General features: G+C 45.3%; 1 protein-coding gene across 4 annotated transcripts in view; it reads left to right on the top strand.

Moving 5' to 3' along the window:
- The window catches only part of MAPKBP1 (mitogen-activated protein kinase binding protein 1), a 98971-nt gene that overhangs the window by 26535 nt on the left and 48469 nt on the right, over window positions 1-23967 (top strand). For all 4 annotated transcript variants that reach the window (XM_057403952.1, XM_057403953.1, XM_057403955.1 and 1 more), the window contains exon 3: window positions 3219-3310. In XM_057403952.1, the coding sequence (XP_057259935.1) occupies window positions 3219-3310 (92 nt within the window). The remainder of the gene's footprint in view (window positions 1-3218; window positions 3311-23967) is intronic.

Genomic DNA, 23967 nt, shown 5'->3' with positions numbered 1-23967 from the left:
TAGGACTGGGAGACTGCACTTGCCACGTGGGGAAGTGGGTTCCTACCTTGTAAGTTGTAACTTCTCAAGTGGGATAATGGCAGACCTGTGTCAACAGATTTGCTCCTCGCTGAAATCTTTAATTCCAGATTAGGAAGCTAAAGTTGGTGTAGTTCTGCCTAATAAACAATAATGTCTCTGGTTTAGCTGGCAGGTTGAGAGGGGTCCATTTTATACTGCATTGTTGCCTATTGTTCTTTCTCTCTGAAATGTTTTCCATTCTTCTGTCAAGTTTTACGACAAGTGACTGAGAAGGGCTCACAAGTGTCTTGTGGCCAACTTTTAAATGTGCATGTACTCCTATTTGAAGCAAGTTTGGTTTAATATTCAAGGATTATTATGCAGAAGTGTTGTAAGGGCATCTATTGGATAGGCTGATGGGGTTGTGTTTCAGATTCTTTACATTAAGAGGGTTTTAAAGCTAAGACTAGGAGGGAAAGAAGGAGAGTCTTTTTCAGGAAGTTAGTTGTTATTCTCTGGACCCAGGTACCCGTTTCTGTGGCATGAGTTCTGTCAATACCAGTGGTATAGCCTTCATAGTTGTCTTTCTAATATATCTGTTGGGGGCCAACAGATGCCCATTGGCAGTAGAATAATTGGACCCAGAGACTGAGCTACTTCTTTTTGTGTCAAGCTATGTGCTGACCACAGCAGAAAGGTAGTAGACTTTCCACCTCTTTGTGGCATTGCCACAAATAGTCTATGGGCATAACAGCACGGGGTCTCCACAGGCCCTAGAGTGAGAAGAGGAAGCTGAAAGAAGACTTTCACTGGCAACTGGCTTTGAGCCCCCTGTGGCTTGCCCAGGCTGGCAAACTGGGAACGAGAACTACAACATAGCTTTCTGCTGGTTTGACTTGCTGGGCAGGCAGTTGCCATGCCAGTGCTGGTGCCAGGGAAATGATATGGGGTGTCACTGGGCTGAGTGGGATGAGGGGGAAGGACCTGTCCCCTCCAGAGCAGGCAGCTGTAAGATCAGCTTGGCTTGGTTGCACGCTGTGAGGCTTGATATGCATGATACACATGCTCGTAGAGCAAATTTGTACCTGTTGGTGAAAGCAGGTTGCTGAGTTGCTGCATTGCCAAGGTCAAGTAGTACCTTTTAGGACTGTTGCAATTACAGCCAGCCTGAGCTGAAGCCTTTGCTGAGCAGCGTAAACACAGCATTGCTAAATTGATGTTTGCTGACAGCATCAAGTAATTGGTGCCTTATCTGGATTGGTGTACTTGAATGGCACATGTCTCCTCCACTTCCTCCTTCCCCGTCAAGAATGCGGTTTCTATAGGAATTTAAACCTCTCTTAGTTTGATGGGTTGAGAACTGCTGATATGAGCTGGAATCTCAGCTGTAGAAACCTGGAGTTCTTCTTTCTGTGCATTTGTGAGGCTGCTTTAAAAGTAAATGTGTTTTGAAGTATTCTTAACAAGTCTGGAAGAGCAGATACCCTCCTAGCATTCCTCACTCCTTCCCCCCTCATTTTTGTTCCAACATTAAGTGGGAACAAAACTATTTTCTTTCCTTACCAGTGGATTTGTAAATGCATTTTAATTGTATGTTCTTGTACATAATGAAAATCCAGTGGAGTTTTGTAAAAGCCGTGTGTCCAGAGAAGGGGACAATTTGGTGTGCTCTCACTGTCTTGAAGTATTTGAAGTATATTATTACTAAAAGGAAAGCAAAAAGACCTAGCTGTTCCAGAGACTGGGATATGAAATCTTCCACTTTCCATGTCACTGGTTTGAAGGGAGGCCAAATTTGAGCTGGCTGAAGCATGGATGGCTCACTTCAAGTGGTGGCACCTTAGCCCTGCTTTGCCTGTGGAAGTACTATGTATGGGGTTACTTCTGTCACCATCTCTAGTAACCTGGGCCATGAGCTTAGTGAAGCCTTATTTCTTGACCCTACAGCTGAATTCCTCAGCTCTGGTGAGCTGTGTGGTCAGGGTGGCGTGGGAAACCTGCCCTGCCCCTGCCTTTTGTGCACCACATTGGTATAAGTACAAGATGTTAGTCTTCAGGGCAGCTATTAAAGATAATAGTAATTATTACAATAGTAACTTCTTCTGCCGCGTCCATGCCCCTAAGGCCTTAACCAAATGTAACTTAGATGATAATCATTAAAAACCCAAGACTGTGACCCAGTAAAATCCTTGAGTTTGGCAGGGGCAGCAATGCTGACGAGGAATGTATGCATCAAATATATAATAAATAAAATAAAGCTGTGCAAATGTAAAGGAAAGAGAACAATTTCCTGTTGGTCAAAAAAACCTCCAGGGCTGGGAACTGGTTTGTGCTCAGAGGTTGAGTCCTTTTATGCCACAAACTAGATTTTGTGTAATCGCACTGCAACCTTTTGCTTTGGGTTAATTGCTAAATTCTGATGCTTTACCTGCCAGGGAATGCTCCCCAAACTATTGTGCTGTGTCCATCTGTTGCCCTTCCTTCCCCTTGTGCTTTTCCCAGCATCTTGCACAGAGGCCTGGCTATGAATCATTGTATCTTCCAAGTAGCTCTTCCCAGTTATGTTTCTCTTCCTAAAAATAGTTGAGATCTTTGCTCAGGGGGAAAGCAAGCATTTTGGATTGCAGCTCTTGCATGGGTCACTGGTATGCAGGCTTGTGAACCCAGTCATGTAAACTGTTTTGTCTTGAGATTCTTGGGGAGGGATGCCCTGGTCCACTGGATGTGGTTTCCAATTCAAGCACTGTGGGAAAAATTGACTATTCAGTTCCAGCTGGGACCAGACTGAGCCACCTACCACTGGATGGAGGAGATAAAGAGAATGGGTCAAACTGGAAATGATTTTTGGGAAAGATCTCTGCAGAATAAGTGGCTTGGTGCTCTTGCTGGGAAGATGGGAATCAGTGGGCAGCAAATGTGCATCCCAGCTTTTCACCAGTACTTTCTGCTCCTTGAAATCCTGTCTTTGCAATGCTTTGCAACGCGCTGACGCAAAGTAGTCAGTGGATTGGTGACTCCTCTCTATACCCCAGGAATATTTTACTGAGCCTGTGTTGAAAACTGTTGCTTCTGTACCTGCATGCTTGTCAATGAATTTCTAGGAGCTGCAACTCTTCCCAGTGCCAGTGTGAACTAGATCATGAGCATCTGTGTATGGGTCCATTTGAACTGCACTCATGTTTCATAATACTTCTTATTTTCTTTTTCATATGCACTAGGTGACTTTGGAGAAGGTGTTGGGGATAACTGTGTCGGGAGGCAGAGGACTAGCCTGCGACCCCAAAACCGGCCTCGTTGCTTATCCAGCAGGGTGAGTCACTAACCATGTTCTTCAAAGCTAAGATAAACCAGGACTGATTCATCAACACGAACATTCAGGGTGTTTCCACTGTGGTCTTCTGGGGGGGGGGCTATTTACTGTTCCTTAGTCTTTTAACACTAGAGAATGATGAGACTCGGCACTGTTAATGTAATTGGAAATGGAGAGGAATAGCATTTTACCTGTCAAGTTTTAATGAGATTCCTTTTAATGGAACCACTCTCCTTCCTCTTGCTCTAAGCTGGGAGTTAAATGCATTGTGGTGAACTTAAACATAACTCAATGTGATTCTCAAGCCGGCGATTACCTAATGGAACAGGTGATACTTCCAATGAATTGACAAAAGCCTTCTTGTATATGTCCTGCAACTTATGACTTGCCATGTTCCTCATCCAAATGCAGAGAAGGATTTCAGGCTGACAGCACCTTGTCCGTGTGTTCTCTGGATTGCTGCACATCTATCAACTGCAGTCTAAGTCCGAATAGAGCTATCCAGGAGAACCTGATGGACAGCAAAAAAGCTACCTAGAGGGAGATAGCTGAGGATTGGAGAGCTGCACGTTTAGCAAAATCATAGACATCTGGGGCCAGATCCTGATCTTGCTGAAGGTAGAGCTCACTCAGAGGGTACATGTCCATGGAGGAGCAGAGCGGATCAGAGTTGCTGGTCTGTGGGATGGGACTTGTCTGAAAGAATGTAGCCCTGTAGAGGTCTCATAATGGATGACATTTTGAAAAAGCTGGGGAGGAAAAACATTTCACCCTGCTAGTGGAAACATGGCTGTTGAGATCAGGTATATCTATGACTTAGATGAAAAGATACAATACTGAGGTGGGAATAGATTGGGAAGACAGAAGAGTGACTCTTCAGGAAGGGCCTTCACTACCTTCTGTAGCGCCATGTGGGGATACTCCAGCTGGCTTGGTTGCAGAAGTTCATATAAGCTTGGCTCTTTCTCTGAGCTTGTTCATTCTGGTGGTCAACAAGCTAAAGGAGAAGTGGAAGGGTGGTATCTCCAAGTGGTGCTGCATTGACATAATCTTAAGATGTGAAAGCTGGAATTAGGAGAAAGGAACTTCCACAACAATTATAGGTGTTTGCAAACATACAAGAAAGAGGCTAGCAATACTTAGGGATTCTGTATTTGTGGCCAGAAGGAGAGATTGGGTCAGTAGAACTGGCTAGAAATTTTTGTCCATCCTGGTGATATCCTGGTTCACAGAATCATTGTGTTTGGGGGGAACCCTTTGAGATCATCGAGACCAATCCCCATGCTCAAGCAGGGTCACATAGAGCAGGTTGCCAAGGACCAGCTTCTGAATATCTCCAGAGATGGAGACCTCACAGCCTCTCTGGGCAGCATGTTCCAGTGTCTGACTACTCTCACAGTAACAAAACCAAACCAAAACCCCAAACAAACAAAGGCCAACCAAACAATAAAAAGGTGGGGTGTTTGTTTTCTTTCACTTTTCCTTTGTGTTCAAATGGGATTTCGTAAGTTTTGATTTCTGCTCAGTGCTTCTTTTTTCTGTCTGTGGGCAGTCTGTTAACTGCAGACAATTTGAGATTCACATCTGCACTTGACAGCGTCCTTTATGCTTGAACTCCTTGGAGCCAGGCAAATACATTCCAGTGTGTGTTGCCTCTTCGTCTGCATCTTTTGTGACACTGAATATGGTCATGCTTAAAGACCTGAAGGAGAGAGAAGAAAGCAAGTGCAGTAAACAGATGTTTTGGGCTCTTGCATGGCTAAAGATGTATTAGTTTTGTTAATAGTGATGTCCTGTAATGAACTTGTGCATGCCTAACATTGATTTAATTAAGCATAAGGACACCTGAGAATTCTTTTGGGTAATTAAAAGGTTACATGGTTCCTTAGAGCTTTACTCAGGAATTCCTGTTCTTCCTTGTTGGTGGTAGCATCTCGTGGCCTGGGCAGGAAACCTATGGAATATACCAGATGTGTGCTGTAGCAGCTTAATGGCTTATGTGACTTGCTGCATTTGTGCCACATCTGGCCTGTTTTGTGATGCTGCTGTGATTTGCTGCAGACAAGATAATCTGTGACAAAACTTGCACTAGTTAAGAAGTCAAAACATGAGAGGGGCACAGGTGCACACCTGACTAAGCTGATGCAAGTTCAGTTTGATTCTGGTGGATTTTTTTTTTCCCATTCTCATTCCCGCTTAATTTCTCTTGATTTGCAAGAATCCTGGCAATTCTGTTACATTGCCTTTATGTTCTTTGGTTTTGTTTCTATTTGTTTGAATGTACCGGTCACTGGAGCTTCTTACATGAGGCTGATGTAGCAGAGTGGTTATGGCTCATGCACAGCTGGTTCATGACCTGTCCATGCAGCTTGAATGTCCAACTTCAGCTGTGCTCCAGGTATTCCAGTGATTTCCTCATGTGTTGAGGATATTCTGCTCATGTATTGAGGTTTCACAATCCTGACATGCAGATGCTTTGCTCCTCCAGTCTGTCCTATCCCCAAAAGCTGAATTTACGTAACAACTGTATTTTCCTAAGAGCACTTTCAACATAACAAGATTCATTTGGTTGAGATCAAAACAGTTGCCCCAGGCATCCTGACTTCATCCACACCAAGCATACGAATAACTATGGGAGTGAGAATTTGTGCATGGGAAGCTGTGGTGTTCTTTGAGCAGAATCTTAACTCTGGTCTCTGTTTTGCCTAAAATCATTTAAAAATCACCCAAACCCTAGCAATGCTGTTCCTGAATTTTCTCTTTCCTGGAGTTTCTGAATCTCCTGAAGGAAGCAGTTCCCAATGCAATGCATTCCAACTGCACAGTCGTGCCGAAGAGCCAAGTGTTACATAATTATTTCCTTCTCACTGGCTTTTGAACCTTTTATTCTTTCTTTTCTTTGACCCTAATTGAAGCTTTCTTTCCAGTCATGTGTGACAGCAGCTTTGCTGACCCTGTACTGTTTTGGTGGGATGCTTGTATTATAGGAGGCCTTTTCTTCATATCTGCCATAAAGGCTAAAGGCACTTGAGTGCTGCAGATACTCTAGGTCATTACTTTTATATAAGGTTGTTGTCCTGGAGATAAGACGATACAGCAGAGAAAATTACATCTCTGAAGGTCTTATCTGCTGCCTGCACTCACCTGTCCTTGTGCTGGCAAGTGAAATAAACCCAAAGTTGCTTTAATTTAATCTCTGTTTAGGGTTATCCAGGGAGTAACAAAATCTTGTGGGACGAGTGAGGGGGACAGAAATGTGCTTAATATTTTACTTTGTGTGGCAGGACCAATGCTCTGCTCTCCTTTCAGTTTCCCCTCCCTTTGCTTTTTCCCCAACCTTCTCTCATTATGGTTCATCCCCCCCCCCCTTTTTTTTTGCAGTAGCTGGTTGAGGTTCTGTTCCCTAGAAACAAGGAGAGAAACAAAGCTCAGGAAATCCACTGAGGATGACTAGCATTAAAACAGGAAAAAAAATAAGGGGGATGGCGAAATGTCCATTTAAATTCTATACCAGCTGCTCAGATAGTTTGAGACAGCTTATCTGGTTTTAGTTTGGGGGTTCTGTGTGCTGTTGTTTTTTAAGCCCTGTAGTTTGCTATGACTGACCAGTTCATTTTGCTTCTTTATGTTCTTCTTCCCTTAGCTCTCAATTGGTTATGAGCTGTTTGGGAACCTTGTCTTCATGTGAGATATTTGCCTGCTTGAGGGAGCAGCGTGTGCTTTTTCTTCCATAGGAGCAGAAGCATAGTGCTTCAGTGTGCTGAAGTTCAGTGTGTAATGTCATTTAAACGCTATTCTCGTAGGTTCTGGCCAGCTTAAGCTTCTCTCTAGCTTTACTTATCAATTCCTAAGCACTCTGATAGAATTCAGGGTTATTCCACATTACTTTTTCTTGCTGGGGAAATTGGTGTTTGATACATAGCATATGTGATGAGCTGATTGGTTTTGACATGCATAGTCTTCCCCTCCTTCAGCTCTCAAGTACAGCTCTATACATGCTGCAACTCCAGCTAAAGGTATTAATATAGTGAATTTATATATAGTGAATGTGTTTAGTTTTTTAATATAGAGAATCCTCTCTGAGACATAGTGAAATGAGTTCCTTTGGGTTTCTTAGGGGTTACTGTAGTTAGTACAGACACAGCCAGCTTTGTGTATGCGAAGTACGCTTGCTGAAGAAATGATTTGGATGCCCCCATGTTCTGTACCACTGCAGAATGAATCACCCTTGTTTGTAGATAGGGAGAGGTGATAAAAAAAGGTGCTATGCAATCCAAGGTAAGACGAAGATATTAAGTCTTTTCTCCTGCTGCTTTTTGCTGCAAGATCTTGTTGAAGAACTAGACTTGTTCTTGCTTCAGCTTTATGACCTTGAGGTATGTTTTGAGGTAGGGCAACTAACAGTCAGAATGGAATAGTGGTATGATGTGTCCAAAATCAGAAAACTGCCCAGCTCAAATCTTCTTTACTTCTTGCTATGCTGTGCTTGTTGGATGTCAGTGCAGCAGCTTCTCGTGTGCCAACATGTGCTGCAGCAGAATCGAGCCGCAGTCTCCTCTTGTTTCACCATGTTTCTCCCTCTTGTTCCATCCCTCATCCTTGGCTGATTTGCAGTACTGAGTGGAAGCCTCTTAACTCTGTCAGCCCTTTTGAGTCACCCCCCTCCTGGCTCCCTGTCCACTGATCCAGGGAGGTGAGCGTCAGGTCCTGCACTGTCAGGGCAGTGACCATGGTCTGTGTCACAGCAAAGGGAGGAAGGGGATGAGCACAGTGGGAAATGAGTGAATTGGTTTTAATCCAGCCAGGAGTCTGCTCAGCACGTGTGGAGCTGTCTCACATAATTGAGTGGTAAATCCCTCTGGGAGCTGAAAGAGTGAGGATTTTTCTTTTCCAGAAGTGGTTGTTGGTTTGCTCCCAAATACCTCTTTCCAGTTCCAGTAGATAGGCTGTAAGGCTAAGTGGTTTCCAGCCCATCCACATATCGAGTCTCTTGGAAAGTTTTAATCATCATTTTCCATCATTACATATAGATTACTGCATAACATAATAGATTATCATCCTAGAACAATTTCCATTTACCTTAAGCTACATATAACCTACAATGGAGGAATAACATTTAGGATGGACGTTGTGTATCTTTACCAGACGTGATGCTGCCTTTCTCTTTCTTTCCCCTTTAAAGTGGAAGGTTTTAGTCAGTGGGGTACAGGAATGAATTGTGAGAGGCAGATCTAGTAGATTACTGCCAGTGAATGAGGCAAAATGCAGTTCTGAACTTCAGTCATACAAGACTTTATGACCACTGTGGGCAGGTCAGAATTGGTGGCTATGTGGGCAGTGAAATCCTAGTTTGTAACATGACAAGTATTCCTGCTTTATTTCAGAGTGTATTTTCTTTTTCTTGGGTGCCCCATCCCTGGCAGTGTTCAGTGCCAGGTTGGATGGGACTTGGAGCAACATGGTCTAGTGGAAGGTGTCCCTGCCCATGGAGGGGTTGGAACTGAATGAACTTTAAGGTCCCTTCCAACCCAAACCAATCTGTGATTCTACGATTGTATGATTCTCTTTACTGACTGATCACTTTGATTGGACACCACAGTGGTGGTAGCCTTCAGAAAGCTGTAGATACACAGAAGGAATCCATTTCTTCATAGTCCCCGTGCATCTTTTGGTACATACGCAGTTTGTGCAAAGTTCTGTTGCTCTGTGGAAGTACAGTTCTTCAGTAATTTTCCCCTAGCATAAATGCCAGTGCTGTTGGTCTGTATCCCAAATGCAGCTTGAATGGGTTACATGGATATAGAAATACTGGAACTGCTGGGTTGCTAGTAGATAAATTCAGTTTGCTGGTGCTGGCTTCTTAAAGTTTACCTTACCCAAACCTCTGAAGAAGAATTTCTGAGCCTTCTTTGTATGTCCTTTTCTAAAGGAGCATCTTGTGGTGTTGTAAAGACTGTAGAAACCTATCCTAAAATGAAGAGAAGCTCTCATCTGTGGTTCAGTGACCAAAGGGATGATGAAAAGTAGCCAAACTCTCCCTTCCCCTTCCTCAGCAATAGCAGATTTCTCAGAAAGGAGCAGGGATACTTCATTTCACTCTTAAATATCCCAGTCTGAAATTTGCTGTGGGGGGAAAGGAGCACATCTGCACTAAGGCATGGAGACCTGAAGTGTCAAATACTTCCTCTCAGTCCTTTCTTAATGCTGATTAGACAGGGAGGGTGGGCTGAGGAAGGCTAATGCAGTCTTAGTTTCTGGCAAGTAAACAAACTCTTTATACTTGGAACAAGAAAATAGAGATCCCCCTGGCAACAGTGCTTTGTTCTCAGGCCAAAGAATCATAACTTTGATACTTTAATTTGAAGAGGTGGATTTAGGGGGGCTACGGCTGTTCTCTTGCACTCTTGCTGTTGGCCTGTGAGATTCACAGCTAACAGCCATGCAGTCCTGGAGCAATTGCCCTCTTCTCATTACAGTAGCAGCTGGGTTCAGTCCTGAATCTCCCTCATTCACTTCAGACAGAAAAGACCCTGCCTAATGGAACAGGTGTAGTCTTATTCATCTGAGCTGTTTCCATGTACATCTAGGCAAGTATTCCTACATTGGTTTTAGCTTGGTCTCCCTTTTTATGAGTGCTGGAGACTCTTCCATATTGAATCCCTGTCTGTGTAATAAAGCTGAATCTAGAAAGTAGAGTGGTTTGCTAAGACCTTGTGTATTGATCCAGTTCAGCTGTAATCTCACTTGATTTGGCAGAGAAGGAGGTGAAGATGCAAATAAAGAGGTACCAGCGATCACCTAGAGCTGTGGGGAAACTCCCCTGGTTTAAGGCCTTAGCAGATGGAGTCAAGCTGGTCAAATTGACTTTCAGGCAGTTTCCATCAGTGTGTGTTTTTGTGTGTGTGGGCTTCTGATGCCTTGTCTAATTAATTTAAAATCTTTACCTGAAACAAACTGAGGACATAGGTAAGATCTTAAATAATGAGATGGCCGCGAAGCTGCAAACCTGCAGCAAACCCAGCAGAAAAGGGAGAAAAGTAGGACAAAACCTCAAAATAGCTGGTCAGAAAAGCTTATTGCTGAATAAGCTCTCTCCACAGGGAGACTTTGTCAAGTCTCTGCCAGCAGTGCTTCTGTCTGTGCTGCATGCATCGAAACTGCAGCATCAGGACGCTGTCAGGCTGCTGGAGGGAAGGTGCTGGGAGCGTGAGCCCTTGACTCTTGAGAGCTCAGCTGCTGGTTAATGGTTAATGGCATCTTTGCCAGAGGTGGGGTAGGTTGAAGCTCTTGTGGACAGTGGGAATCTTGTGGGATGCTTGGCTTCAGTCTCTGTGTGACTTTGTGCCTTGTGTCACAGTTGGTATTGAAAAACTAGTTAGGGCAGTGCTGATACTTGGTGCTGCCAGCTCCCTTTGGGGCAAGCTGTTGTTTTGCAGTACATGGATCTCTGGTTACTTCTCCAGAGTGCCATACACTAATCCAGCCTTCAAGTTACAAGGGGGTGGGTTGCTGTTCTGTAACCAGCTGCTACCGGCATTGGGACGAATAGAGATGAAATGTGATGCTTTGTCCCACAGTTACTATTTGAGGATTTGACAGCAGCAATAAGTCTGAAGCGACATCCTCCCTCAAGCCAGCAGGTACCAACATGTCTGTTTATCCTGTTTTTCCACAGAAGCCACATGATATGAGCCCTTTTTCCCCAAATGTTTCCTTTATGCACCCCGTTCTAGGCCTTTGTTCACCCATGCTTCTGTGCTGTCTCCTTTCTGTCAGGCACTTGGGAAAGGTTGGACTCCGCATCCCTGCTCAGCATGGGAGTGTGCTGCTGCATCCCACTGTCCCTATAAACGCTCCAAGTGAGGGGCAGTAATCTGTGCTTTCCTCTTGCAGCCCATCCAGTGGGAGGACCTCCCCCCCCGCTGACAGGCAGTACCCAGTCTCTGGGCTCAGGGCTGAATTGAAGTTGAAGTCTGGTAACCCTTTGTTTAATAAACCAACCACCAAAAAACCCCCAAAGCAAATCCCTAAAAGCCACAACAGGAGCCTTGTTGTGTTCAGATTGCCAGATGGTTTTGGACATTTAGACTGAAATGAGAATTTTTCACGGGAATGGTTCAATTGCAGTGAAACATTTTGGGAAAGGCTTCACAGATTTGTTCATGGGGAATTTTGTGGAGAGAGGGAGTGTGTGAGTGGGAGCAGGTACCTTTCCCCACAACAAATTGCCTGAGGGCATTTCACTGGGATATGGGCAGCCCTACTTTGAGCTGAGCAGTTCAGAGATTGCTGGTGAACTGTATTCCTCCTTCCGCTCCCCACCTTCAAAATTGCAGGACTGGGGGCAGGAGAATCAGAATAGTCCATTCCCCTCCTTCAATGAGCAGGGACTTCTTCAAGCCCTGTCCAACCTGACCTTGAATGTTTCCAGGGATGGGGCATCTACCATGTCTCTGGGCAACCTGTGCCAGTGTCTCAGCACCCTCATCGTAAATAAGATGTCTTCCTTGTATCTGGTGTAAGTTTACCCTCTCAGAGTTTAAGACCATTAAAACTTGTCCTGTTGCAAGAAGGCCTACTAAAACGTTTGTCTCCATCTTTCTTACAAGTCCCCTTTGGATACTGCAAGGTTGCAATAAGGTCTCCTTGGAGCATTCTCTTCTCCAGGGTGAACAACCTCAACTTTCTCAGCCTTTCTTCACAGGAGAAGTGCTCCATCCTTCTGATCATTTTTGTGGCCATCCTCTGGACCCTCTCCAACAGGTCCATGTCTTTCTGGTGCTGAGGGCTTCAGAGCTGGAAGCAGTATTCCAGGTGGGGTCTCACCAGAATTCTGTTGTCCTGTATTTAGGATGATAGTGAGAGTTTGTCTGAAGGACAGAAAGACTTTTCTGATAAAAGCCAGCAATGGGGAAGAGGCAATGTATTGTAGGGCGTGGAGAACTGAGACTTTTTCCCCTCTATTTTTAGTGTGCCTCGGGACTGGGTGGAAGAGAAGATCACTTTGCTTCTCCCAGCTTGCACCTTTATCTAAAAATAAAACCTAACAGTTTTCTAGTTTGTCCCTTACAGAGCTGTAGATAATAGGAGCTGGGTAGTAAGCAGGTGACTTGAGCAGGGGGAAACAAAAACCCAAACCTTAAAATGTTCCGTCTTGTACAGCAGTCCTCACCCTTGCTAGTGCAGATGCTCTTCTCCCAGCATCACATACTAGCCAGCCCTCAAGGTGGTAGAGGCCACAAAGACACGTTGTGCTGCTCCCTATGAACGTCCAACAGCAGGTTCCACACATGGGACGTGAGCTCGGGTGATGTGGTAGGTATATGCACAGAAAGTTAAAGATATGATTGAGGTAAAGAACACCAGATGCTACCAACTTCACTGCCTCTGTGTCCTCCTTTGTACATGTACCCAGCTCCGAGCAAGCTGGATCTTGTCAGAGGGAAGAGAACAGAATGGGACATTGGTGGAAAGAAATGCTCTCAGAATGGTTTTGTAGAAGGAAATAGGATGGAGCTTGCAAAAGCATCTCTTCAGTCATGCATTTTGCAGAGTTTTTACATGCTATTTCTTGGATTACTATATACCTTTGAACTCTGACCCTGCAGAACCACGGCATGGCACACAATTATCTTAAGTATAAGCAGCTTTTGTGCTTAACTGACAGTGGAGCTTGGGGTGTTTTTTACTGTAAGAATGAATTGCAGGACCGAAGAAGTCTCCTTGCCTGCAGTGTGCATGCCGGCAGCATGAATGTGCTCTCCTCTTCAGTGTTGGAAATCCTGGAGAAGGAGGTTTCATCCTGTGTATGATGCTGCAGTGGTGTGAGTGAGCTCTAAATGAAGTTTAGTGGTGTGGTAGGGCATGTCTGGTTAGTTGACTTCAGCCCTAGACTGCCTCACACAACTGGTGTGGCAGGTCCAGGCACTATGCAGTGCCTGTGCAATGTTTGCTGGGGGCCCAGAAGTACTGGCTGAGCCCTCAAAAATGATTATATTAGTGTGGATTCTTGCTGTTGCCAGAAATGTTAGTGGTGAAGAAAGTGAGACCAGGGAAATGGGAATGCTTTTATCTTTGTGAGGCTGCGATGAAAATTCTTGTGACGAAGAGAAAGCACTCGAAAGCTTCCCTGTGTTGGATTCCTGAGGCTGCGAGCAGGGAAAGGTAGGGCTGCTTGGCGCAGTCCTGTGTGTTCGCTGCTCTTTAGGTTGCCTGACAAGCCATGTTAAGAACTATGTAGTACATGCTTGTTACTGCTTCCATTCCACTTCCCTCACCAGGAGAGTGTTATCATGGCTGTCAGAATAGATACAGCAGTTGCTGGTTTAATGATTATCTTGGTTGTATTTGACTTTAGCCTGCCTCATTAGGAGAAATGCTGACCATCCTCAGTCTTTCACTGAGCCAGTTGTACCAATTTGAGCTTTAAATTGGGAAGAGGCAAACTGGAAATAATCCCATGTAGATGGTTAATTTGTTACTTTGTGCTTTGATCTCATTTTGCAGCGTGTGAACTAAGGGGAAGTCGCTATTTAAAAAGCAGGGAAAAAAAGCAGTCCTATGGTGAGGGTCACTTGCAATTTATGTGCAGAGAAACTGAAGTGAGAGAGTAAGCACATCTCCTTTATTTAATAACGGAGCTAAACAGTCTGGTAGAGCTCTGCAAGTGGGATGCTTTGACAGGTTTGGAAAGCTATTGCATGCTATTGAAACAGGGAAGAGGAGTGGTTGTAAAGCTCACGCTGCCTTGGCTGTTTTGAACGTCTAGGGCTTTTCTCAGCTTGAAGCTCTGCAACCCCGGGGGTTTGGCCATTTCCTAAGAAAGGAGGGATATGACACTGAGCAGGAGTGCCTGCAAGCCTGTGTACCTGCAGGTAGCAACCTGCTCTCTTCTCTACCTGCTCTGTATCTCCTCAGCAGTTACACCTCCTAGCAACCAGCGCCTTGGTGCGGCAACACAAGTTGCTCATGAGCCAAGTCCCGAGCTTGCATAAGAGCAAAGAGGGGGGGAATGGGGACTGAATAGCAAAGTCTGGGATGAAAATAAGATACCAGCCGCCTCAGCAGAGCTCCACCCTTTCTCAGAATCACAAAACAGGCCCTCTGTCTCCTGGCAACCTTGACACAAATCACAGAGTTTAACTTAAAAGAAGTACATGCAGTCCAAAGGATATAGCCCATCACTAGGTGTGAACAACAGCACGTCAGTCCTGTTCCTCTTCCTGTAAGATGTGGCTCTGTAGATGGTCTTGTGTTTCACTCGGTGTCAGAAAGGCAAGAGGTGAAAGGTGAAAGAGTGTCGTGTTAGAGAAGCTAAGAAGTGCCAGGAGCCTGTGCATTCTGGTTATTGTAAGCATGTCCACAAGTGCCCTGACTATTGCAAATGTAGGACTTGGCCCCCCTCCACTGGAAGCTGTTCTCTGCAGCACCAGCACATGTGCGCTGGCCTGTTGTGCCCCTGAACCTGTGCCTTTCTGCTGGCAATCCAGGACTGACAGAGCCAATACCAGATACCAGCCAGCTCCTTGCCTTCAGTGTCAGTTGCTGTGCTTTGACAGTGCTGACTTAATGCTTCTTAGACTTGGACTCTAACCTGGCAATGTTTCTCTTTGACAAGCCATGTAGATACATGAGAAAGCAAAACCGAGTTTTATCATGATTCCTTCTCCTTCCAGGAAAGCTGTCTTTTTGATCTGACAAGTGGTGCTCATTAGCTACACTGAAGAAAAATTTTAGTGCATTTAATATGCTCTGTGTTATTCTGAGATACAGGCAAAGCAGAAGTGAATGTTCATCTTCCGTTAAAGCCGGAGCTGTCACAAGGCTTCTGAAATGATAACACAAGCAGAATTGAATTTTACCAATCTGGCTACATTTGAGCTGTTCCCACTCCGGGAGGTGGTGGGGCTGGAGCAGGGAGCTGGCAAGAGCTCTGGCCATTTGGGCCCAGGAGCTGCAGCAGGCTCCCTGTAGTTGTGGCACTGACAGTAACCATGGGGAGAAATGGGCTCTCCCCTGTCCCGTGTTTCAGCATCTGCCAGGTTGGCTGGGTAGGGCTCAGGATTAGGCAGGGTTGGCAAGAGGCTTTATTGCCTCCTTGCTGGCCCTGGCAGTTGTGAGCTATGCCCATGCCTGGCAGGGACACAACTGACGGTTTGAATGGGTGATTCCATAACTCCAGGCTTTCCGAGGTGCGGGTTTGGGTTTCTGTTTCTTGGTCTCTGACGTTCTCCCAGAGCTGCAGCAAGGATTGCGCTCACTGAAGCGCTCAAGGGGAAAAGCTGCTCCAGTTTCTCTGCCGCAGTGGGGGCTCTTGCCTGTCTGCTCTCCAGCGCAGGAGAGATCAACGACAGGTCAGTGGGCACCAGAGGAGCCTGCCCAGTCTTACCCCCATGGCCATCCTCCCCAGGGAGATGGTGGTGGGGAGGGGGCTAGGAGACAGACTTGCCTCACTCCGCTTCTTCCTAAGGTTAATTAGATGAGAAAGGGGAGAGAGCTAAATTGTATTACTACTTGCTTTGCTCCTTTGATTGATGCCACTCTAATATTAACTACAGTGCTTGCTCACGGTAAAACAGTTAAAGCCCTGAGGCATCTGCCATGAGCTGTCATGTTCCTCTGCCCCAGATGATTAGTTTGATGTACAGATCTTTCACCCTGCTCCTGAGCTGCTCAGGCACAATGAGGGAATACTCTGGCTGCGTTTGCTGCTGGAAACAGAGGTGTTGGCCAATTGCTTCAAGCAGGATGTGTTTTTCCTCTGAGACTTGATTTTAAAGGAAGACACCCAGCTTTTGAGGCTTTGTGGCATGGTGGGAACTGCACTTGCAGAGAAGTCGGTGCAGACCTGAAGTGTAGAGCAAGATGTTCTTGTTCCAGCCCAGCTAGGTCTGCCCATCTCTGCAGGGAGCTGTTTGTTCCCAGGAGGTGCCTTCAGAGCTCCCATCTCTTCGTTATACAGTTGGGCTGGGGAGCTGAATTTGTTCAGTGCTTGGTGGCACATTTATAATTGAAATCCTGCAGAATCATCAAACTTTGATTATCTTTTTCTTGCCTTTCTTTCTGAACTGCTGTTTGCCTGGGGGGTTAAAATATCTTTCTCCTCTTTTTTTCTTCAACTTGTCTTTCATTGCTGCTTTTTCCCCTAGATCTGTGCATTTTCTTTTCTCTGAGGCATTCCCCTCGGGGCTTTGTTATACTCACTGGTTTTTAGGGGCAAAGATGTATGTGTGTGTATATATATATATCTCTATCGGCTGTGTGTTGCTATAAGTTAGAAAAGGCAAGAATTTATTGTTGGTAAAACTGAATCCTTACACTGTAATTCAAGAATCATTTTACTTTACAACAAATTATTACAGAAAAAGATTAATAATGCAATAGAATACTACTATATAGGAGAGGTCTTAATTGTGATAACGCAGCTAAAACTGTAACACATTTCTTCATTTCTCTTTGTTTTTCCTGGCTTTGTGTTCACCCTTGTGTTGCTCCTCTGGATCTTACAGTCAGTCATTGGAGGGTAGCACCATAAATCTTCGGCCTTTGTAGCCCTTCGCTGGGAGGACTATGATGTGGACGTTGCTGCATTCTTCCTCACTCCAAGGTCCTCCTGGGCTGTTTTTATGTTTGCTAACACACTTTCATACTTTCCCTTTCTCGGTTGGTCTGCAGCTCCACGATGCTCCTGAATTCACTATGTACAGTGTCTTTCATGCATATTGGATATTTTTTTATTTGTTACCCCAAAACTCTGTTTTGCTCAGCTCCAGGTCTGTATTTCTTTAACAGACCATGAGTGAGCTGTTCACAGCTGTGAGGTCTCCACTGCCAAGCACGTCCCTCATCTCTTATCATGCCATGCCTGTAATCCTTCACACTGCACCCTGCAACTCCACTTCTCAAAGCCTCTGCTATCATACCATGCCTGCATTTCTTTCCTATACATCCTTGTGTTAGTTGTCAGTACCTCAGTCTACCTAAAATAACTGCTTGTTACTGTTACATGTGTAAAACCGATTGTATCACACAAAGATAAACAGAAGTAAAACAAACTAGCCAGAGGTGCCTGGTCAGTTACAGAAATTGCTGTCACAGCTCAACCAGGCACGTCTGGCAAAGTTCAGAGCAAGCAAAGGTGCAAACCCAGGAATCCTGAGGCCTTCCAGGCTCAGTACAAAGCTTGCAGCCTGCTGCTGAGAATGGCAAAGGTGGGGCTGTCAGCCAGACACTGATGGAAGAGGGACTGGCTCTTGAGAGCAAGCACAGAGGTGGAGCACAACTGGGGAGCAAGAAATCCCTGAAGCAGGTGTCTTGGCTTGGTCCGTCAGGATGGAGAGCTGTTCTCTCTACTTGTAGAAGAGAACATGACTCTGGGAGGAGACGTCAGCACGTGGAGATACGTCTCTTCTCAAGAACTAACATAGCCTGCTGTGATTCTGTAGCATCCATACTGGAGAAAGTTGCATTTCCTGCCTTGATGTAAAGCTGTCCAGATTTTCAGCCATGTTCCAGCTCTTGGTTGCACCCAGGACCAGCCGGGCTCTGCTCAAGGCTCCCTTTTCTACTGCTTCTTAGTATCTCCTGTCTGACTGATCAGCACATTTTCTTGTCATGAACAGTGAGATCCTTTTATTCCTCCAGCCTTCCTGTCATCAGCTGCCCATTACTCTAGCCCCCAGGGCTGCTGCTCATTTCAGTGTTCAGTGGGTGTTTGCCAAGAGTGCTGAAATAAAACGTAGCTCTGCAACTCCTGCTCCCAGCCCAGTTGATTTAATGCTTCATGTAGGTGTATTGCTGACATTGCTTCCCTGCCCCTAGGGAGGTGAGTGGTTTTGGAGAGGAGAAAGAAATGTGGACTCTTGTGTGTGTATCATAGTCAGCCATGAGCTGTATGTATGCATGTGTCTGTTCATATGCCTGCATATGTGTGTGTGCACATGTGTTTGTCATCCGTGCCCTGTGTCCTTTGAAACTTGTGAGACACGCAGGCTGACAGGCAATTTGGTGCGTGTATGTGCAGACGCTGCTTTGCATGGTTTGGCTTCATTGTTCCACCTACCTTTGATGCAGGCTGGAGGAGAGATGGGGTATTCCACAAGGCAGGTGAAATGGCCTGTCCCCAGTTCTGCTGGGGCAGGGTTTTATCCCTGGTTTCTTATCCATGAGGGGTTTTATTTCCTTCTCCTGGCTTTGGAACTGGGACATTTTGAAGGTGAAGTTCCTGCTGAATCACTGGTGACTAGGCAGCCTTGAGCCAGAACAATTAACTGGAATCATTTTCATCTTCCTTGCAACTGTAATGATTCTCAGTTAGTAAGCTGGCTTAAGTTCTGTGGTTTTCCTCTGAGCCCTTTTCTCCCCTCTGCTTTCCCCATAGGCGCTTCTTGCTCAAGTCTTTCACAATCTGTCTGGCTTAGCCCTTTGCCTTCCAGAAAAGATGCCTCCTTATTGTGAAGTTCTGTGGAAAGCCATCACTCTCCCAAGGGCACTACCACTGCATCTGTGGCTCCAGTGTGGCTGCTGTGGAGCTGTGTACAACTAACCCAGTGGGAAACAGGACCCAGGCTGTCTTTCTGCATCTCTTTCCATGAAGCGTGAAGTCTGAGTTTGTTTTCCTGAATCATCACCCTGCCTTATGTTTGTCCAGTGTCAGAAGGGTTGCCAGTTTTAAAAATCATCCTTCTCTTCTGCTCTGCTCCCTTAAAAATAGACCTTGAAATAACCTGGCATTGGAAGTTTCCATGCTAAGATGGAGTTTTCCAAGGATGTGTTCAGTAAGATCAGCTGGACCTGCTGGAAATCACTGTGGGCAGGCAGCACCTCTGCTCTGGTAGGAGGCAGGCAGGAGGACTCATGCAGAGATTCTCCTCTGTGTTCCTGGTAAAGCTGAAACTTCAGTGGGGTCTATGTCAATGCAGTGAGTGATGTGAATTCGGGAGGCTGAAATGATGGAGAGAGCAGAGGCTGCCTTTGTACCTTTAGGGATTAGCCCGACAAATCCTTCTTGTCAGTTCTGCTCTGCCTTCCTGTAGACTCAGTTTCCTGTACTGCTCTCCCTCTTCTTGTGCCCACTGGCTTAAGCTATCTCTGAATGTCAAATTTCCGGAAGCTGGGAGAATAGTCTGGACAAGTATCTTAGAAATCTTCTCTGTTCTTCCCTAGGCTTCTGGAGGCAAGAACTTCTGAGGCAAGGACTTGAGTTTGACCTGCTTTTTCTTGTGTTTTTTTCGGACTAGTCTGTTCTGTGGTGCCTTTGAGCTCCCACTCCTGGAGGCTGAGGGTGCCACACAGCCTTTAAACAGAACAAACGTGTCCCTGCTTGGCAGTCAGAAGTTCCTACAGGATTAGTCTAGTGACACTAAAGGTATTGCTCACTTTCTTTTTCACAGTGGGATTCTTGCTCCGTATTCATGGCTTTTCATTACCCTGTGCTGGTTTCTGAAGTATGCATTTAGCTGTATCTCCCAGGCTTCCACTTCCTGGTCTTCTTGGTCATGGACTGGTGCAGGAAGCTCTGAAGGCTTCTTTGCCCAGGCAGCAACACCCAAGTCAACCTCTCAACAGATACATCTTTCTTCTCAGCATGCATTTAATTAATATAACTTGCATGAAAATACTTATTCAGTTACACAGCATGCACATCCTCTCTCTGTTAACCCACTCCCAGTACCGGCTGTGAATTAAAGAAGCTTTTTGGCAGAAAGAGTTGCCACATAGAAAATTGACACCAGCTTTAGTAGATGCTGCTTCACTCCGATCAAGCTTCCCTAGGCAACCAGTGCAGCGTAAAAAGGATTCTGTTCTTATCAATGTCTTTTCTTCTTTTTCATGCATTTAGTGCGTAGGAAGCTATTGCGCTCTCATTTGAATAGCTTGGGGGGGGGGGGGGGGATAGAGAGCAGAGTATAAGCCAGAAATTGAGAAGTGGATTCAAAGGGAAGGGGCTGTTTGCTCTTTTCATTTATTTTTGCAGCAGCATGAAAGGAATATATTGTGGGAGGAAAAAAAGAGAAAGCCAACGTTTGTTTTGATGTCTTAATGGAGTTTTCTTTCCTCTGTACAGCATCCTCTTTATAACATAGGCTCCATCCATTTAGGAGAGGAGGACTTGACCCATGGACTCTTCCTCTAGTCACGTGGCCCACAAGATAGGGTAGCGCTGAGTTGATGGATAACTTGGAAAGAAATGCTATCACAGGCTTTTAGTTCCTCCAAACCCTGTGGAGGGGAGGGTGGCCTGCAGAGGAAGGAAAGAGGAAAACTGACTTCTGCAGAAATCTGGTTTTTATTAGCTTGCTGAAGAAGAAGGAGGTAGCTGGGGAAGGCAGCTGAGAACAGAGGGATGCACAGGCAAACAGGAGGACAAAAACAAGAGAAAAAGACCCAGGAACAAGGGTTTTGGTAAGAGCAGGAGTGAAGCCAGTAGGAGAAAAGACAGAAGTAAAGGTGGGGGGAGCTGCATGGAGTGACACACTGCTGCTGACTTAGTCAGATCCTTCACATAAATGTGACTGACGTCCGATTCCTCTCCATTCCTGCTCCTATAGTTAGCTTAGGGAAATTGCTTCTTTTTTATATATATATTTATATTTATATATATATATATATTTTTTTTTTTTCTCTCTTACTAGAGCCAATGGAAACTGCTGTGACACTTCCCTCCACCCTAGCTCAGCTTTTTAGCTGCATATATGGTGCAGAGTTGGGCACATACAGCAACAGGGCTGTGCTTTCATGGAGGTTTGGAAGCTCTGCAGGGACCCTTTCACCACATTCTTGTTGGCTGACTCAAATATGCTCCCTGATGGAGAGAGATCAGGTCATCTGCCAAAACCTTTGACATCACTGTGAGAGCTCATTCTGTCCTTCCCTTGTGTTTGAGGTTACCTGAATGTCCACAAGAAAGAGGAGAGATGACATAGCCAAGTTGTTTTTAAAAGCTGCTTCTATCAGAAAGGTGAACTTAAAGGTGGTAATAAGACAAGGGGTAACAGGTTAAAACTTAAACAGGGGAAATTTAGATTGGATATAAGGAGGAAATTCTATCCTGTTAGGGTGGTGAGGCACTGGAATGGGTTGTCCAGGGAGGTTGTGAATGCTCCATCCCTGGCAGTGTTCAAGACCAGACTGGACAAGGCCTTGGGTGATACGGTTTAGTGTGAGGTGTCCCTGCCCGTGGCAGGGGGGTTGGAACTGAATGATCTTAAAGTCCTTTCCAACTCTAACTATTCTATGATTCTATCATAGACCTAGAAATAATACCTTTAAATACCATTGCCAATGGCCTCTGCAGGAACCAGGGTGCAAACGAACAGGACATTTAATCTCAGCTGGCTGATAGACGGTTTGTACAGCAGTAATCCATACAGCAGTGAAGAGTTAGAGCAGTGAAGCGTCTTAGAAATCAGAATGTACTTATGGATTTAAAAGGTGCTGTGGTTATCAAACCCTGCCCACAGCTGCAGAGGAGGAAGGGTTTGTACTGAAACAAAAGTACTTTACAGGGTTGACCTTCTACAACTGCCAGTGCGCGCCAATGGCCAGTGTTCTCTGTAGGTCTCATGTGAGGGGCTTTTGGAGCTAGTCTTAGGTTGTGGTTAACATTAGCATTTAAAAAGGTCTCTTCAGACAAGGTTGTCTTGAGAACTTTGATTTGGTTTGAAAGCTTAAGTCTGGGAAGGCAGTGGAGAAGGTGAAAGAGGTGATGTGGCCATTATGGAAGTGCAGGTTTGAAGTACTTTGCTTGGTCTACATCCACAATTGGAAGCTAGGAACAAACCCATCAGTTTTCGCTTGCATCCTTTCCATCCCTCTAGGTGTAAAATGCTGAATGCAGTCTTGTAAAGGAGCAGACAAAGGTGGAGAGTGGATAGATGGGTGTATGCTCTTGTATGCAATTAATTTTCCATGGTAATTATTTTTATTATTTTAACTGCTCTAAGATTAAAGCCAGCATAAACAGGAAGGAGTAGATACTTTGAGTCTCCTGAAGGCTTGGTAGCCTTACAGGACTTGGAGGCAGTGTGGAGTAGGTGGATGAGCGATCTGAACATTCAGTGTCTCCGTTCCCTTTATTTTGCCAGACCAATTTCCTTTGCTAAGTCAGAGCACAGGCAGAGTAATAATTGGTTCTGAAGTACCTTGTCTGGGAAACCGCTGCAGCTTCTGTTGGAGAACGACTTGCTGGCTGCATGGGGTCTGCTCTGGGGCCACACTGAGCTGAGCTGTGAGTGTGTGAGCAGGCAGTTGAGGCCAGCCTAAATCATAGAATTGTTTAGGTTGGAACAGACCAAGATCATCAAGTCCAGCTGTTAACCCAGCACTGCCAAGTTGGCTACTACACCGTGTCCCTGGGTGTCTCATCTACAGGTCTTTTAGATACCTCCAGGGATGGTGACTCAGCCACTTCCCTGTGCAGCCTGTTCCAGTGCTTGACAACCCTTTTGGTGAAGAAATGTTTCCTAATAGTCAATCTAATCCTCCCCTGGTGTGACTTGAGGCCATTTCCTTGAGCAATCGGAAGCGATTAGAGCCCTAGAAGTGGTTAATTTCTGCTTGTTGAGGAGATGCCCTCTCTAGGATAGAGTAGACTAGAAACCTTTCCAAGCATTTTGAGGGAGCCAAGTTTCGAAGTTGGGTGCTCCCAACTCCCAGAACAGTATCTGTGTCCTGCTGCAAGATTGGTAGTTTGAGGCCTGCCATCTTGCTGGATAAGGTGTCCTTGCAGTTGGCTGGAGTCTCCACTGCCCTTGTGTATGGCAGACAGGAGAGTGATGGTGGAAAGTCAGCATGGGACAGCAGAGCAGTAGGGTAGCTTTTGTTGGGTAGCAGCTAACTTGAGAAAACGGGTTTAAAACACTGGTTTATCCTTCCTGAATGACTTTATTGGCATAGGAGGTTATAACCAATTAGCAAGTTACTTTAGTCATTGGCTTACAACTCACATAGCAACATACAGTCTTGTTTCACTGAGTCTATGAGTTAAAATTACCTTTTCATGGCATAAATCAATGCTTGCTGACCAGTAAAGAGATACTGTGATTTATTCCCCCTCCCCCCCAAGATAAATTTTATTAATTATGGCTCAAACCCACTGAATTGAGCATAGGGTTGTCTTAAGACAGTTAAAATACCCATGTTTGTGGTGGCTGCTCTGGCACTAGAAGCTGTGTGGCTTTCGGAGAGGTTTGTTGCCTTGGTGTGTGAGCTGACTCTTACCTTCACTGTGGGCTCTGTACTGGGGCAAGGGCTGATAAGTGCTGTATGCTGGAAGCCTGCATACAGCCCGCTCCAGAATGCAACTGAGCTAAACTTCATGACTGTCAGTGGCCAAAGACTGTGTCATATAAGTTGGTAACAGCAAAGCCCTGCACCTTCGTGGCTCGCTATACTATTCTAGGAAGTGGTTTGTTTGCTTGCCTGGTTTGAAGACCCTGGTTTGTGTTTTGCATCTTTCTTGTGTATTTTAGACTGTGTGAACTTTTCTGAAGTCCTGTTTTTCTGCACAGTTCCTCACAATAAACCCAGAAACTTCAGAGCTGCATAGGAAAGTCTGTGCCAGGATTTTGTGTCTTGTCTTTATTCTTAAACTTTTTTTTTTTTGTGAGCACAGTCCATTCCTGTCATAACTCAGCAGGATTTTGGTCCATTAACCC

Source organism: Pezoporus wallicus, unplaced genomic scaffold (assembly GCF_028554395.1).
Source record: "Pezoporus wallicus isolate ANWC-B61680 ecotype Strahan unplaced genomic scaffold, APGP_CSIRO_Pwel_v1 contig_8673, whole genome shotgun sequence".
NCBI lineage: Eukaryota > Metazoa > Chordata > Aves > Psittaciformes > Psittacidae > Pezoporus > Pezoporus wallicus.
The sequence above is the reverse complement of the archived record's forward strand: the minus strand, read 5'-3'. Positions and strand labels throughout refer to the sequence as shown.